This window comes from Platalea leucorodia (assembly GCF_965183815.1).
Source record: "Platalea leucorodia genome assembly, chromosome: 17".
NCBI lineage: Eukaryota > Metazoa > Chordata > Aves > Pelecaniformes > Threskiornithidae > Platalea > Platalea leucorodia.
The window spans coordinates 7,668,038-7,682,107 of NC_138839.1; the positions used below are offsets into that span (position 1 = coordinate 7,668,038).

The 14,070-nt window shown below is 58.9% G+C and overlaps 1 protein-coding gene across 1 annotated transcript; it reads left to right on the forward strand.

Annotated features, from left to right (window-relative positions):
* Positions 1-1,233: 1,233 nt before the first annotated feature.
* Positions 1,234-10,777, forward strand: ALDH4A1 (aldehyde dehydrogenase 4 family member A1). The gene is made up of 15 exons (XM_082328814.1): positions 1,234-1,282; positions 1,996-2,089; positions 2,393-2,485; positions 2,593-2,640; positions 3,031-3,186; positions 3,773-3,922; positions 4,039-4,113; positions 6,523-6,710; positions 7,623-7,696; positions 8,251-8,447; positions 8,829-8,876; positions 9,244-9,396; positions 9,615-9,736; positions 10,270-10,388; positions 10,519-10,777. The coding sequence occupies exons 1-15, from the start codon at positions 1,248-1,250 to the stop codon at positions 10,629-10,631; spliced, it is 1,665 nt and encodes a 554-aa protein (XP_082184940.1). The 5' UTR covers positions 1,234-1,247; the 3' UTR covers positions 10,632-10,777.
* Positions 10,778-14,070: the final 3,293 nt, after the last annotated feature.

Sequence of the window (14,070 nt, forward strand, 5' to 3'; positions counted from 1 at the left end):
GCTCCGGAGTCGAGATGTAAATCGATTCCCTCTGTGGCTGGAAGTCTGTCCTGGGTATTTGCAAGCAGACCAAACGGTACACGCGCTTACTGGCGGTGGATTTCGGACCATCAAAGGCTTCGGAAATCTAATCCGCTTGAGCAGGGGCACCGAGAAACGCCCGCGGCGAGAGCCAGAAGCGTTCGCGCTCCTCTGAGTTCCAGCGGATTATCTCCATTTTCCTTTTTTAGTGCCAAAACCAACCCCACCGACCCCTTCCAGGTCAGCTCTCCGGCTCCCCGGACACCGCTCTGGTCTCCCATCCCGTGTCCGTCCGTCCATCCGTCCTCGGCCGTGCCGCCCCTCCGGAGCGGTTCATCCTTCGTCGCTCGACCCATCGGTCGCGTACCCGCGGGCTTCTCTGCGCGAAGGGGCGTGCGGCAGCTTGTCGATGAAAACGGGTTACAGTTGTTCTCTGGTTACAAGGAAAAACAAAAAAATCCTATGAAATAAATACCAAACTCCTGGTTAATGTCTGTGTCTGTTAATTCTTGGGTTACAAAACAGCTTTTAGGGCAAAAGCTGCTTCTGCAGTTGGAGCTGGGGCGGGACGGGACCTTGCTCTGTCCCTGGCCCCCCAAATCTTTGCTTTCCCTAAACCCCCCCTAAAAATAAGCATCTTTCAGCTGCCACTCTTAAAGTGCTGGAAATAAAAATACCCCAGCCTCCTGCTGGCCCCCCTCTGCCCCCGCCCGGGCCCCCATTTTGGGTTAAAATCCCCTTTATTTTTAATTTCTAGTTCCTAAAGGGGACGCAGCAGCCGCTTCAGCCCCGCTCTTCTCCCTCTCCCCACGCCGCCGAGGCCGGGACCCGCGCACAGGCAAAGCCGCCCCCTTCCCCTTGCTTTGATTTGGTTTAATTTCTTCTTTTCCTTTTTCATTATTTTTAGCTCATTCCAGCGCCCCGCCCCTTCCCACGTGCCGCGCCGCGCGGCCTCCCCGCTGGCCGGGCGCAACCACCGCCGCGGAGGTGGGGGGGGGGCGGCGGGGACGCCCCACTCCCGCCCCACGGCGGGGGGGGACACACGCACGGCCGCAGCCCCACGCACAGGGCGTGCGCGGGGCCGCTCTGGGAGCCACCCGCTCCCCTCCCCTCGTGTTTTTTTTTTTCTTTTTTTTAATATTTAATTTGATGGGTTTGTCTTAGCCCCCCCCCGCCCCGCGGTGGGTTGGGCGCGGCCGCGGGCCGGGGAGCGCGGCGGGGCCGGGATGTGGCGGGCGCTGCGCGGGCTGCGGGGCGGCGGGTGAGTGCGCGGGGTCCCGTCCCTCCCTCGGCGGGGCCACGCCGCCGAGCCCACCCGAAAACCCCCTTTCTGCAGCATTTCCAGGCGGGGCGGGGCGGGGCGTTGCGGGCGGGAAACCCCACTGCTGCGCCTTGCTTTGCTCGCTCTTGCTGGCCCTTGCTTCCCGCGGGCGCCTTCCCCGCTGCCCAGCCCAGCCTCTTCCCCCCCCCCCCCCCCTTTTCCATATTTTTTCCCTTTTTTTGCCCCTTTTGGGGGGAATGTTGCTGAGACGGGCAATTGGACGCTCAGGCGGGGGTGGGAAGCGCAGAGGCTGGCTGCCAAGGTCCAGGCGCTCAGCGGGGCGGGCAGCGCCTGCCAGCCCCCGTTTGCCCCCGCGCCCTGGACTTTGCCAGGAGCTGGCGGGGCCAAACCGGATCGATTGGGAACTTGTCCTGAGAAATAACCTTTTTCCAGCGGCTTTTTCATAGCAAGGAGAAGGGATCGTTGGCTGGGGGGGTTATGGCTGGGCTCGGTTCCTGGCTCCGGCATCGTCGTCGTCATCCGACGGGATGGAGCGCGGGCGTGATAACGCGGGGCCGTGCCTGGGCGTGCGTAGCCGCCTTGGCCGGGGAGCGCGGCGCTGAGCGAGAAAACGCGTGTTGCGTGGAGGTTGGGGCGCGGAGGGACGGAGGAAACCGGGGGAGATTTCAGCGTCTCTTTTGCTCCTCTCCTAGGCGGAGATGGCAGCACCGCTCGGCCATCGAGGTGACCAACGAGCCGATCCTCGAGTTTAAGCCAGGGAGCCCCGAGCGAGCAGCGCTTCAGAAGGTACCGCCGCAGGAGATCGGGCTTTTTTGGGGTCTTTACAGTCCCGGTTTGTGCTTTTGGTGCTGCACGGCAGCCCCAGGCTCCTTCCTGCTGGGGGGAAGCCCCGTCCTGCCCAGCGCCCGCTCCTTCCCTTCGGGGACAGTTGTAAGGCCTGTCCCCGTCCCTCCGGCCCGCGAGCATCCCCTGCCCAGGGGACCGAAGGACGCCGGTCCCCAGGTGTCCCTTTGCTCGCGGGGAGGGCGGATGGAGGGAGCTCTGCCTGCGCAGCTCCCACCGCCGTGCTCTCCTCCTCCTCTCCCTTAGGCGCTCGCCGACCTGAAGGGCAAGACAGAAGCCATCCCGTGCGTGATCGGGGGAGAAGAGGTGTGGACGCCGACGGTGCGGTACCAGCTGTCGGTGAGTTTGGGGGAAAGCTTTTAACAAGTGAGAAGAGAGCAGGGGGATGTACCCGGCAGGAGAGAGGTCCGTCGGACTGATAACTACGGCTTTTCTTCTCTTTTCAGCCATTTAATCATGCGCACAAGGTGGCCAAGTACTGCTATGCCGACAAGGTGAGCGCATCTCATTGCCCTCCCTTTTCCTTTCATTTTTTTCGGGGGGGGGAGCAGCAGCATTTCGCCTGGGTTTAGCGAGCCTTCTGTCACAGCGGGGTCGCGAGGCTTGCAGCGTGATGCGCTTTGAGATTGCTGGTGAGAAATCTGGATGAAACGCAAACTGCTGCTCAGACTGTGAGCAGGGAGGCTCAGGGGCGAGTGTTGGCTTTCCAAATCCCGGGGGTCCTGGAACAAATCGGTACCAGGAGCTGCGAGTTTGGGGCTGTGATGGGAAAATGGCTGCTGCGGTTTGTGTTCGGGGATGGATGGCCCCTCGCCTTCCCCTCTGATCTGGTGACGGAGATGTGGTGGGTTCCTCCTTGCTGCCTTTCCCCTTTTCTTCCGCAGGAGCTCATTAACAAAGCCATTAATGCTGCCTTGGCAGCGAGGAAGGAATGGGACCTGAAGCCTGTCCAGGACCGAGCCCAGATCTTCCTGAAGGCAGCTGACATGCTGAGCGGCCCGAGGCGAGCAGAAGTGCTGGCCAAAACCATGATCGGGCAGGTAAGGGAGATGTGGGATTGACCCAGGGGATAGCTGGGGCGAACGGGAGGGAATGTGGGGAGCCGGGAGCCAGGGGAGCAGGGCAGGAAGAGCTGCCAAGGTATTTTGGGGCACTGGGAATGGCTGTAACGTTAGAAGTGCCTGTAGCTGTGCTGCGAGGGGAAACGGGCTGATCCTAAAACCGATCCTTGCCTCTTTGCTGAGAAGGAAGGGAGGTGAAGCTGGGAGTCCTCAAGCTTCGTGGGAAGAGGATCAGCTGGTGTGGGCTGCGAGTATCAGGGTTTACCCTTGCGAAACGCCCCAGCAGCCCTGGCTTTCCCAGGGGAGGCACTGAAGGGAACAGGGGTGGATGTGACGTCCCCTGGCACAGGCACGGGCTGCGTTTGCCTCCGCTCGGTGCCACGGAGCCGTGGCGGGACGGGGGCTTGCAGGAGGCCGCATCTTTCGGAAGCGAGCACGTGGCCTGCGTCAGAGAGGCAACCCACAAACTGCGTCTGGATGCGCCGTGCCGCACCGCTGCGGCTCACGGCTGCTGCATTCCCCCCCTCCCCTCGGTGCTTTTATTTGATGCGACCTCTCCCGGCAGGGTAAAACAGTCATCCAGGCAGAAATCGATGCCGCTGCGGAGCTGATAGACTTCTTCCGATTCAATGCCAAGTACGCCCTGGAGCTGGAGAAGAGCCAGCCCATCAGCGTGGACATCAGCACCAACAGCATGGTCTACCGGGGGCTGGAGGTGAGAGGCTGTCCCCCTGCTTCGGCAGCTCCCCTTTTCGCCCCACGCCGTGGCGTCACGCCACGGCGAGAGGAGGCACCATGCTCCCACCGCTCCTTTTCCCCTCCCGCCCGCAGGGTTTCGTGGCAGCCGTCTCTCCCTTCAACTTCACGGCAATCGGCGGCAACCTGGCAGGGGCTCCGGCGTTGATGGTGAGTGTCGTGGTGGGGTTTACGGGGAGCCGGGGATGGAGAGGACAGTCCGGAGAAAGGCTGGGAGGGGGACCCGGTCTCTCCGAGGCTGCGGTTCGCCTGGTCTGGGATCCGCAGGGGGTGAATTCGGCCTCCCTGGTTCTCCGGTGCCATTCAATAGGACGCACCTGGGGTCTGGCTTCTGTTGGTCCCCTTGAGTTCAATCAGCTGTCTGGTCATTAGGCTCAGATGTCTTTAATTACAAGAAGTCATTCTAGCAGCTGGCTTTTAGAGCTGTCCGCTGATGGACAGGTGTGATGGGGGAAGTGCTGGAAAAGCAAAAACTGCCTAAACCTGCTCTTCTGGGGTTTTTATTCTGAAGCAGGGTGTCCTTTCACGCCTAGGCTGGGTTTTAGATCACGAGAAGGTCAGGGTGCTGCAGGAGGGAGGGGAGATGAGAAATACAGCAGGGTTTTGTTTTCCTGCATGGTGCTTGCTCTGTGAACGGGGCTGCAGGGTGCGGCCGTGACACAAAAGTTTGTCCTTGCTCAGGTTCCTCTTGGAGGACACTTTTGGGGTACAGCGGGTGTGTTAGGGTGAAGGTAGGAGAGAGTGGGTCGTGGCCCTGGCATTTAGCACTGAACTGGGAGACGAGATCCTGGCAGACGTGAAAGATGGTCCAAAAAGTCAAAGTATCGGTAAACGGCGTTTCTGTACGCGTCCCAGCCCGATGTGCCCGTCGAGCACGGGGAGCACCTGCCTTGGCAGGGTGGGTTTTGGGAAGAGACTATAATAACCTGATGAATTTGGGCCAGGATTAATTAATTTATTGTTGCACTGGGAAAAAACCCACAAGATTGTCCTGAGCTCTTTACTAATTAGGCTCAGAGTTCATCCTGGCACCAAAGATGGTCCCTCCAGCAGTGGTGTCCTGTGATGGAGGTGGAGGAGGCTGCGGTAAGGGAGGACACCAAGCTTTTAGTTTGGGGACGTCACATTTTAAAGCAGTATTCAGGGTGAGGCATTTGAACCTGTCGGTTTTGTAGGGGAGGAGTGGGGAGAAGGAAGGGAAAGGGTGAAGCTAACGCAGAGCTGGGAAGTTTTTTGGGGGAGGGAGATGCGTTCCTCCCGCGCCAGGATTCAAGGAAGGTCCTCGGCTTTGGGGCATTTGGTGATAAACTCATCCCAGAGCGGACGAACCTTGCTGGGATGGGGCAAGCCCGTGCTGGCAGGTCTGGGCGAACTGTTTCGGGCATCCTGCGGTGCATCCACGGCTCCCTCCTCGAGTGTGACGATTAATTCCCGCCGGGCTGCTGCAGCGCGATGAAATCCCCCTGCTCGCCCTGGGCCTGGGGCGAAAAGGAGCAGGGCAACAGCGAGTGACTTGAAAAGCTCAGTGGCAGGTGGTACCTGGAATTAAATTTAGGAGAAAATGGTACTTAATAGGTGGATATTAATTGGAGCCCCAATGTTTTAGTCACCACAGTGCGCTTCCCAGGGGATTAAACATTGCTCCTGCCTAAAGAGCTGGAGAGATCAACGCAGTTAATGCCATCGCAGCGTCGGGAGCGGGATTTTCTCGGGACCGGAGCAGTGGCTGCACCGCACCGGTATCGAGGCCGCCGGGCACGCTGTCCTGATCGTGCAGACTTCTTGCAGAGTGTGGTTTAGTTTTCTCACCCTTCAGGAGTGGGAGGATTGGGGGGGGCCAGGAGCTTTGCCTGGTTGAGACAGAGTCCAAAAGTCCCTCTCCTGCTCCCCCGGGGCTGTCGCCCTGTGGCACGGTCACGTGCGGTGGGGGCCCAGCAGCGTGACGGTGACACAGGGGACGTCAGTGGGCCCTCCGTGGCCCCGCGGCTGCGCACGGAGCCGAAGGGAGGACGGTGGCGCGGAGCCAAAGGGGTGGGGTGCCCCGGCCAGCGTTTCAGCGCTCTGTTTTCCAGCCAGTTGTGCTCCTTGCTTGTGCACGATTAATCCGGGCTCGAGGTTTCCTTTCAGTGCTCTGGCTGGCACAAACGCCTGCTGGGTCGTGCGCAAACCCGGTGGCAGCGAGTGACAGCGCTCGCAGGGTCGTAAGCACATTTCTTAGCGGCGCCGTCCCGTTTCCCGAGACATAAAACAGGTCCGTGTTTCGCAGCTCTTCTTAGGGAAGGCAAAACTCTGCGTCCCTGGCAAGGGAGGGTGTGAAAGGCTGGCACGGCGACCCGGTGCTGTGAAAGGGGAGGATTTTTGTGCTTCGGGTGACCAGGGCAATCACGCTCCTTTTCAAAACCAGCGCTTGGGGTAAAAGGCCGGTGTGAATCACCCAAAGGTGCCATTGCTCCGGTCCCGCAGGCTGCGGGACAGACTTTTGCCAGAGCACAAATGCATTGCATACCCGCGTTCGGGCTGAAGCCTTTCCTCGTGTCCTGACTTTCTCCTCTCCCCCAGGGAAACGTGGTCCTGTGGAAGCCCAGCGACACTGCCCTGCTCTCCAGCTACGCCGTCTACAAGATCCTCCTCGAAGCCGGGCTCCCCCCGAACGTCGTGCAGTTCGTGCCGGCAGATGGGCCCGTCTTTGGGGACACCGTCACGAGCTCCGAGCACTTCTGCGGGCTCAATTTCACCGGCAGCGTGCCGTACGCTGGGGAGGGCTGTGGCAGGGGGGAGAGGGGCGAGGGGCCGCCGGCCGAGACGGTGCTGGGTGCTCGTCTGCCGGTCCTTCGAGCATGTGGGACAGCATTGAGGAGAGTAGCAGGCAGACACCCGGCCATCCTTACACAACGTAATGAAAGTAGGATTTGAAAAGTGATTAAAAAAGTGTCTAACCAGGTTTTCTTGCTACAGGGAGCGCATCTAACAGCAGGGTGTTTCTGTTGCTAAACTCAAGGGGCAGAGAATAGATAAAGTTGCATGTGACGCTGCCCTGTCTCCCGGGGCTGCTGTGGCTGGGCTTAATGACCCGCGCTGCGCTGGCGGAGCGATGCCAGCTCCGGGTAGATTTGCAAACTCGTGCTCTGCCCGCGCGTCGGGGTGAGTTAGCGACGCTGAGGGCCCCGGCAGCCCGCAACGGGCCGTGAAACGCGGGGACCCCGCTCCACCGGCGAAGGACACGGTCCGATGAGCATCGTGCTTTAAAAGTGGGAAGCTCATAAATTAGTATTAGTGGCTGTGCCTCCTGGTGGGAGGTTATTAGCATTTTTATTGTTTTGCAGCCAAGGGGTTTGTCACAGTAAGGACCGAAAAGAAGCAGGGAAAGGGGAAGAACAGAAACTTCTGCTGGACGCTCGCTCCTGTGGTCTTGCCTGTGACGCTGCAACAGTTTCTTATTTTTAAACCCAGGGGTTTGTTGCGTAGCGCCATTGCTTTGATTCCTGGGGTCTCATTCTCAGCATCTCCCCTTCCGCTTGTAGGCGTCCCTTCTTCTGGGGACGGACGCGGGTTTGCTGGGGTCCCCTTCAGCAGGACACATCACCCACATGGCCCTTTTCCAAGTGCCACCCCTGTCCAAAGGCAAGAGTGCACTAACCAGCTCCTCCTTTCTCTTCCAGGACTTTCAAGCGGCTCTGGAAGCAGGTATCCGAAAACCTGGATCGCTACCGCAATTTCCCACGCCTGGCTGGAGGTAACTGCTGCCTTTTGGGGGCGGGAGGCCGTGCAGGCGTGGGTGGGGGCTGGTTTCTCCCCTGCTCGGGGAGAAAATAAAGCGATGGCCAGGATTCCTCTCCCTGTGAGCAGAGAGCAAACGACACAGTAAATTGCATCCTGGCCACCCTGTGTGGCAGAAGCGTAAAGCTTGTTCGTCTGGGTGCGCTGGGTATTTGGAGGGGCTCAGGGCACCAGCTCCCACCGGCACGGGATGGGCTTTTGTGGTGGGGAGCTGGCACTTGGGCGGGAGGAGGTGACGCTCTGGGGTTGCAGAGCTTCCGCGCAAAGTTTGGGAACTCGGGTCAGTCCCTTTTCCATCAGTTTTTTAAGCCTGCTCCGGCTCCTCGAGCGCTGGGGTTGTGCTCCCCGGGATCGTGGCACTGGCCCTGTTCCCCGAGGAACTGCGGACCGGGCAGGGCGAGCGCCGGCTGAGCCCCTTGCACGGGACCTGGCCGTAGCTTGTGCTTTTCGGAGGCGGCACAGCCCTGACAACCCTTCGCTTGTCCCTTTTCCTCCTTTCTCCGGCACCAGAGTGCGGCGGGAAGAACTTCCACCTGGTGCACAGCTCGGCCGACGTGGCCAGCGTGGTGAACGGGACCCTGCGCTCGGCCTTCGAGTACGGTGGCCAAAAATGCTCGGCTTGCTCCCGCCTCTACGCCCCGGACTCGCTGTGGCCCCAGATCAAAGAGAAACTGCTGGAGGAGCACGGGAAGATCAAAGTGGGAGACGTGAGCAGAGCTGCCGGGCTGCTGAAGGGCTTTGCGGCTCAGCGGGTGGTTGATGGGATTAGAGACTGCGGTAACTGGCTACTAATTCCTATTGAACCGAGCTTTTTATCCACTGGTTCTCCCCACCACCGCCCCTCCGTTCCCCCCCCTTCATCTTTTTTTAGTGATTAGAAATTAACTTGTAGCCAGCGTCTGCAGGAAGGGTTGTGTAAGTCGCTGAATGCTGCAGACTAATTGAAAAGGGGTAGCTCGCGCCCTCGAACAGAGGTGTGTTTGGAGCGGGGGGAAGTGTTATTTGGGGAATTTCAGCTCCTCCTAACTTCAGAGCTAGCTTTTTGGCACAGTGTGTACTTACTCTGTCTCCTTTCTGGCTTCCCACAGCCCGCCCAGGACTTTGGGACGTTTTTCTCTGCAGTGATTGACGACAAGGTGAGCTCACCTCTCCTCTTCCTACTCGTGCAAGAAGGTAACGCCGCCAGGCTTTCATTAAGGCTTAGGTTAAATGGTTTATTTATTGCTTACAGCAAAGTACGAACATCAGCGATCAGTTAGAGCTGATTATCAGGCCTCTTGCTCCCTCCTGTAGTATTGCAAGGCTCAGTCACTGCCTCTCTCGAGAAGTGGGTTATTTTGCTGAGAAATTCTCAGGTGTAAGGTTGAGAGCGCCCAGGACGGTATTTCCAGCTCCCACTCCCCCTTCTGAGCTGGAAGAGCGCTAAGAGCAGCGTAGCGATTGCCCAAACCTCCTTGTAGACCCCCGAACCCACGCTCGTTTTTTATTATTTCCTTTTCTCAGTCTTTCGCCCGGATAAAGAAATGGATCGAGCACGCCAAGAAGTCGTCCAACCTCACCATCCTGGCAGGAGGCGGCTGCGACGACAGCGTCGGGTACTTCATCGAGCCGTGCATCGTGGAGAGCAAGGACCCGCAGGATCCCATCATGAAAGAGGTGAGGGCAGCTCGCAGGCAGGCGGCAGGAGAGGCGCGAAGGGGCCGTAGGTCCCCGTCCTGAGGCGTCCGCTGATGAGCTGGCCAGTGCCCTACGCTAAATTGGTGCGGGGCTGTTCCTCCTCATCACCGTTTTAGCTAACTGGGTGCCGAAGCGCCCACCGCTTATTTTTGGAGGTTGTCCCCACCCTGCGCTTTATTTATTTTTTTGCCGTACAGGAAATTTTTGGCCCGGTCCTCACGGTGTACGTCTACCCGGAGAAGCGGTACAAGGAGGTCCTGGAGCTCATCGACACCACAACGCCCTACGGCCTCACGGGGGCAGTCTTCGCCCAGGAGAAGTAAGTGCCAAAAAGATGCTTTTCCCCTTCTGGGCTGTGGGATGAGGAGGAAAAGAAAGCATTTCCCGCAAAGCTTAGGCTGCTTTTAGCCCTCCTCTGGCTGAGGAGGGAAGGGGATGCATCTAAGGGGGTTTCTCAGCCCAAAAATGCTATTTTTTGGTGAGAAACTCTCCCGAAGGAGACATTGGGAGCATGCGGGAGGATGCGTCCCCAGCCCTCTTAAGGAGGAGGAGGGCTAGGAGCGGTGTAACCTCAAAGGGGGCCCCTCCTTACGTTATAATCACCTTCATTTCCTAACAACAAAACTTAAAAGAGAAACAAACTAAAAGAAAACAAACTTGGGATAATTTAATCGAGTTCTAAGTACGCACGACCCATTTCAGTGTGCGTTCAGCAACGTGCAGTCCTGGAAATGTGTGCAAAGAAACGCAAACACGCTTTCTGCAGGATTTTAATTGCTATAGAAGGGTAGAGGCCTCCGTGCGGGTTTTCGCCGTTGCGTCGTGGTCACGGCCATTTCTGTCCCTCCTCAGGAGAATCATCGACGAAGCCAGGAACCTTCTGCGCAACGCGGCCGGCAATTTCTACATCAACGATAAGTCGACAGGCGCCGTCGTGGCTCAGCAACCCTTCGGAGGCTCCCGCATCTCAGGTGAGACGAAAAACTCCTGCCTGGAGACGGCGCTTACCTGCACGGCCGCGCGCTGAGCCGCATCCCCCTCCGGGCGAGTTCCCCGTCCTCCATCTCGTGGTCACCGGCGCTTTCTTTCCTTCTGAAACAGGCACCAACGACAAACCGGGTGGCCCCCACTACATCCTGCGCTGGACCTCTCCCCAGGCCATCAAAGAAACGCACGTGCCCCTGCGGGACTGGCGCTACGCCTACATGCAGTGATGCCTTCTCCCCGGCCCCGCACCGGTACTACTGATCCTCAACGCACAGAGTGGCTTCGCAGCTGCAACCTTAAAAAGCACTTAAATTTCCTGATATTTAATCCGATGAGCTTAGGTTTTATTTTTAAAGAAAAATTCTATTATTAAATTGTGAACTCAAAAATTCCTTGTGGTTTTCTTAGTCATGTAAGCACGCTTAGTTAATGAAGGGAGGGGGGGCTGGCGGCGTGGTTGCAGAAGCGTACCTGGACCTCGGGTTCCCTTCTCCTCCCGCTTTGTCCATCCTGAGCGGTCCAGCGCGGTTCCCTCTCAGCGGGGCTGAGCACGCTGGAATTAAAGCGGGAGGTGGGCAGTAAGAGGCTGGCCCTGCCCCAGTCACCTGTAAAAGCAACGTCCTCCCCGTCTCTGTCCCCAAGGCTGCCTTCACCCCGGCGGAGCGTGAGCTGCGCCAGCAGAAACCGCTGGAAGCTACGGGCTGCCTGTACCGGCCTTCCCGGGAGCGGTGGGAAGCCAGGCTTGTTTTAAACCTGAGATCAATGCGGTGGGAGCTCTGAGCCCTGTTTTCTCCCCGTGCCTGAGCAAGAGCAAAGCCTCCGACACCCCCGAAGGCTTTTGGTGGAGGGAAGGAACTTGGCAGAAGGCGCCATCGTGCCAGGAGAGGGTGGCTGCGAGTGCGGTGCTGCTCAGAAATAAGGTTAAGCTCCGTCTGAAGCCCACGGCCGGGGTTACCTGCCCATGCCCTTGCAAACGGGTGCGCTCGGGCGTCAGGCGGGCGGAGCAGCAACGCCCGGCTTGGGCCCCCTGCTCCGTCACCGGCGGCGAGGCCAGGCTGCCTCCGGTGCTTCCCATCGCTGGTTATCGGCTGCTTCCCCCGCTCCGACCCTTGCACGTCCACTGGAAGGAAGCAGAAAGATTTTAAGGGGTGTTTCAGTAGTAGGAACGCTCCTGCCCGAGCTGCTCAGGCGGCTGCCGCGTCCCTCACCAGCCCGAGACGGAGCTGAGGTATCAGCAGGAGGTGCTGGGACAGCACTAATGAGAGCAAGAGGCATTTCCCAGCCCGCTGTGCTCTGCCCAGGACCCCCCTCCCGTCCCAGGGAGCTGCGCTCTGACGCGGGCCCGTCCCCGAGGCTCTGCAAGCGGCCGAGTTAAGAAATTAAACTAATTAAATTAATTCCGACCTTTGTGGGCCCCGGTTGCTGTGACCTGGCTCTGCCTCGCCGTCAGCAAGGTCTCACCGACGCGTCCTGCAACGCAGACAGGAAAGGGATCTTGGACACAAAGTCCTGCACCCTTCCAGGAGCATTTCTGATTTAGAAACGTATACATTTGTAACACCTACAGTTAATAACTGTTCAGTTATCAGGATTTGCAGATAGAGCGGCTAACCCTGTTAAGGCTGTTGGAATAAGCATTAAGTATCGATCTTGTCCATGCCTGGGGTGGTCCTTGGCATGCAGGTCATGACCGAGTGGCGTTAACACCTGCGAATCCTGGTTTAACTGAGAAAATTTGCAATAAAATAAATTACAAAACCCCCTTTGTGTTCTTTTATGAATTATTTCTTCAAACTGTTGCCAAATAAAGAGCCAGAGCGAGTGGGCATGCGGTACCTTCAGTGCACGCAACGCGATAAGAACAGATGGGAACGATAAGGGACTCCCCGAAACTGCTGCTGCCTCCGGGCAGGCTGCCGGCCGCGCTGGTCCGTTCGGGGACCCGACTGCCGGCCCTTCGTGCTGCCGCCCCCGCCGCCAGCCGACCCTTGTGTACAGTGATTATTTCTTTAAAAAGCCCCCACCGCCGCGCTCCTCTCTAGCCGCTAAGGCCGGACCCCCGGGCTGCCGCAGCTCCGGCTCTGCGCACGCTCACGCTGCGGAGCCCCCCAGAAATCGGCCTTTTGGCTGCCCCCTCACCGCACGCTCGTCCCAGAGAGGGAAAAAAAAAAAAACAAAATAAAACCACCCCAGCTTTGTATTTTCTGCTAAAACGAAGACATTCCCCTTGCCTGAGGCTGAGAGAGGAATGACGGAGAAGGCGCCTAAATGCGACATCACCCGGATGATGATGATGATGATGACCGGTCACTACAGAGCAGCCTCTTGCTGCGTACTGGGAGGGCGCGCGGGAGCCCAGTTCAGCTCCAGAAACCCCAATCCCACAGTAGGAAGGAAAGGACCGGGACCCACTCCCGGCTTCAGGGACGGTCTCCGAACCCCCAGAGATCGTCCAGGTGGGACCACAGCGACGTCCCCTTCAGCCAAGTCACCCCAGCTTAGGATAAACCCCCCCGAGCTCCTCCGAACGGCGGCCCCGAGCCCTTCCAGGTTGGCCCATCGGCTCACTGAAATCCCCTTAAGGGCTCTGCCTCGCACCCCTCGCCGGGCGACCCCGAGAGCCGGGGCCCGGGAGCCGGGCGCTCATCCGAGCCGCTGCCTCGGGCTCACGCCTTTTATGACTTAAGGCCAGAGCGTCAACTGGATTTTTTTTAGCCTTAACTCTGAATTTCATGGCTTTTGTGACTTTAAATCAGTCCCCTAATGCTATTGAAACAGTTGGCTTGAAGCTGATAAACGTTTCGGTAGGTGTTTGGGAGAGACAGGGGCTTTCCAGCAGCCCCCCAAGCGCTCTCCGGCCTGCTCGGATGCTCCTGGATGCCTCTGCCCGCCGCCGGGATGGAGAACGGGGCCTGGGCAGGGCGTCGGGGCTCTGCGTGATCCCACGGCACCCAGTAACGAGGGGCAACAGGTTTGGAGCATCTCCGGTAGGGATTCAATCCCATGCCCATGTGCGGCCGGAGCTGGTCCCCGCCGCATCCCGAAGCGCTCGGCTCTCCGTCCTCGGAGCCGGCAGCCGGGTGGGAGGCTGAGCCAGGCTCCCTCTAGGAAGCGGCAGATTTTCCCCTCTGATAACACGCAGCTCCATCTGCTTCCCGTTAGCGGCCCCGGCTGAGGCTAATTGGCGGATCAAACCCTCCGATGTCCCGCGTTAGGAGTTGCGTTAGGAGAGGCCGGAGCGAGTACGGGGCTTCTTGGCCAGAGCCCAAACGCCTTCCCCCGCCACCCTGGGCTGCGCAGGGGTGCTAATGCAAACCACCCGGAGCAGCCCCGGCGCTGGGGGTGACGAACGGGCAGCGAGAGGCTTCCAGCCCTGGGCGAGAGGGCCCAGCCTCGGCCTTAAAGCAAAGCAAAGGAGGAAACCGAGGCAGCGCGGACCTGTTCGTCCTGGGGGGGTAAAATGGGGGAGGCAGAGGACGGGCGCTGCCGCAGGGAGGCTGGCACAGCAACGGCCACCTTTCTTTTCTAGCACCGAGCAGGGATGCTTCAGGCTTTCTGGGCAATTTAAAAATTCCTGGTAGAACAGCAGAGGCAGTGACCATGAGGATGCAATTGCTGTCCCAAGGTTAGCTTCACTCATTCTGCCCTTTTTTTTTTTTAAAGGAA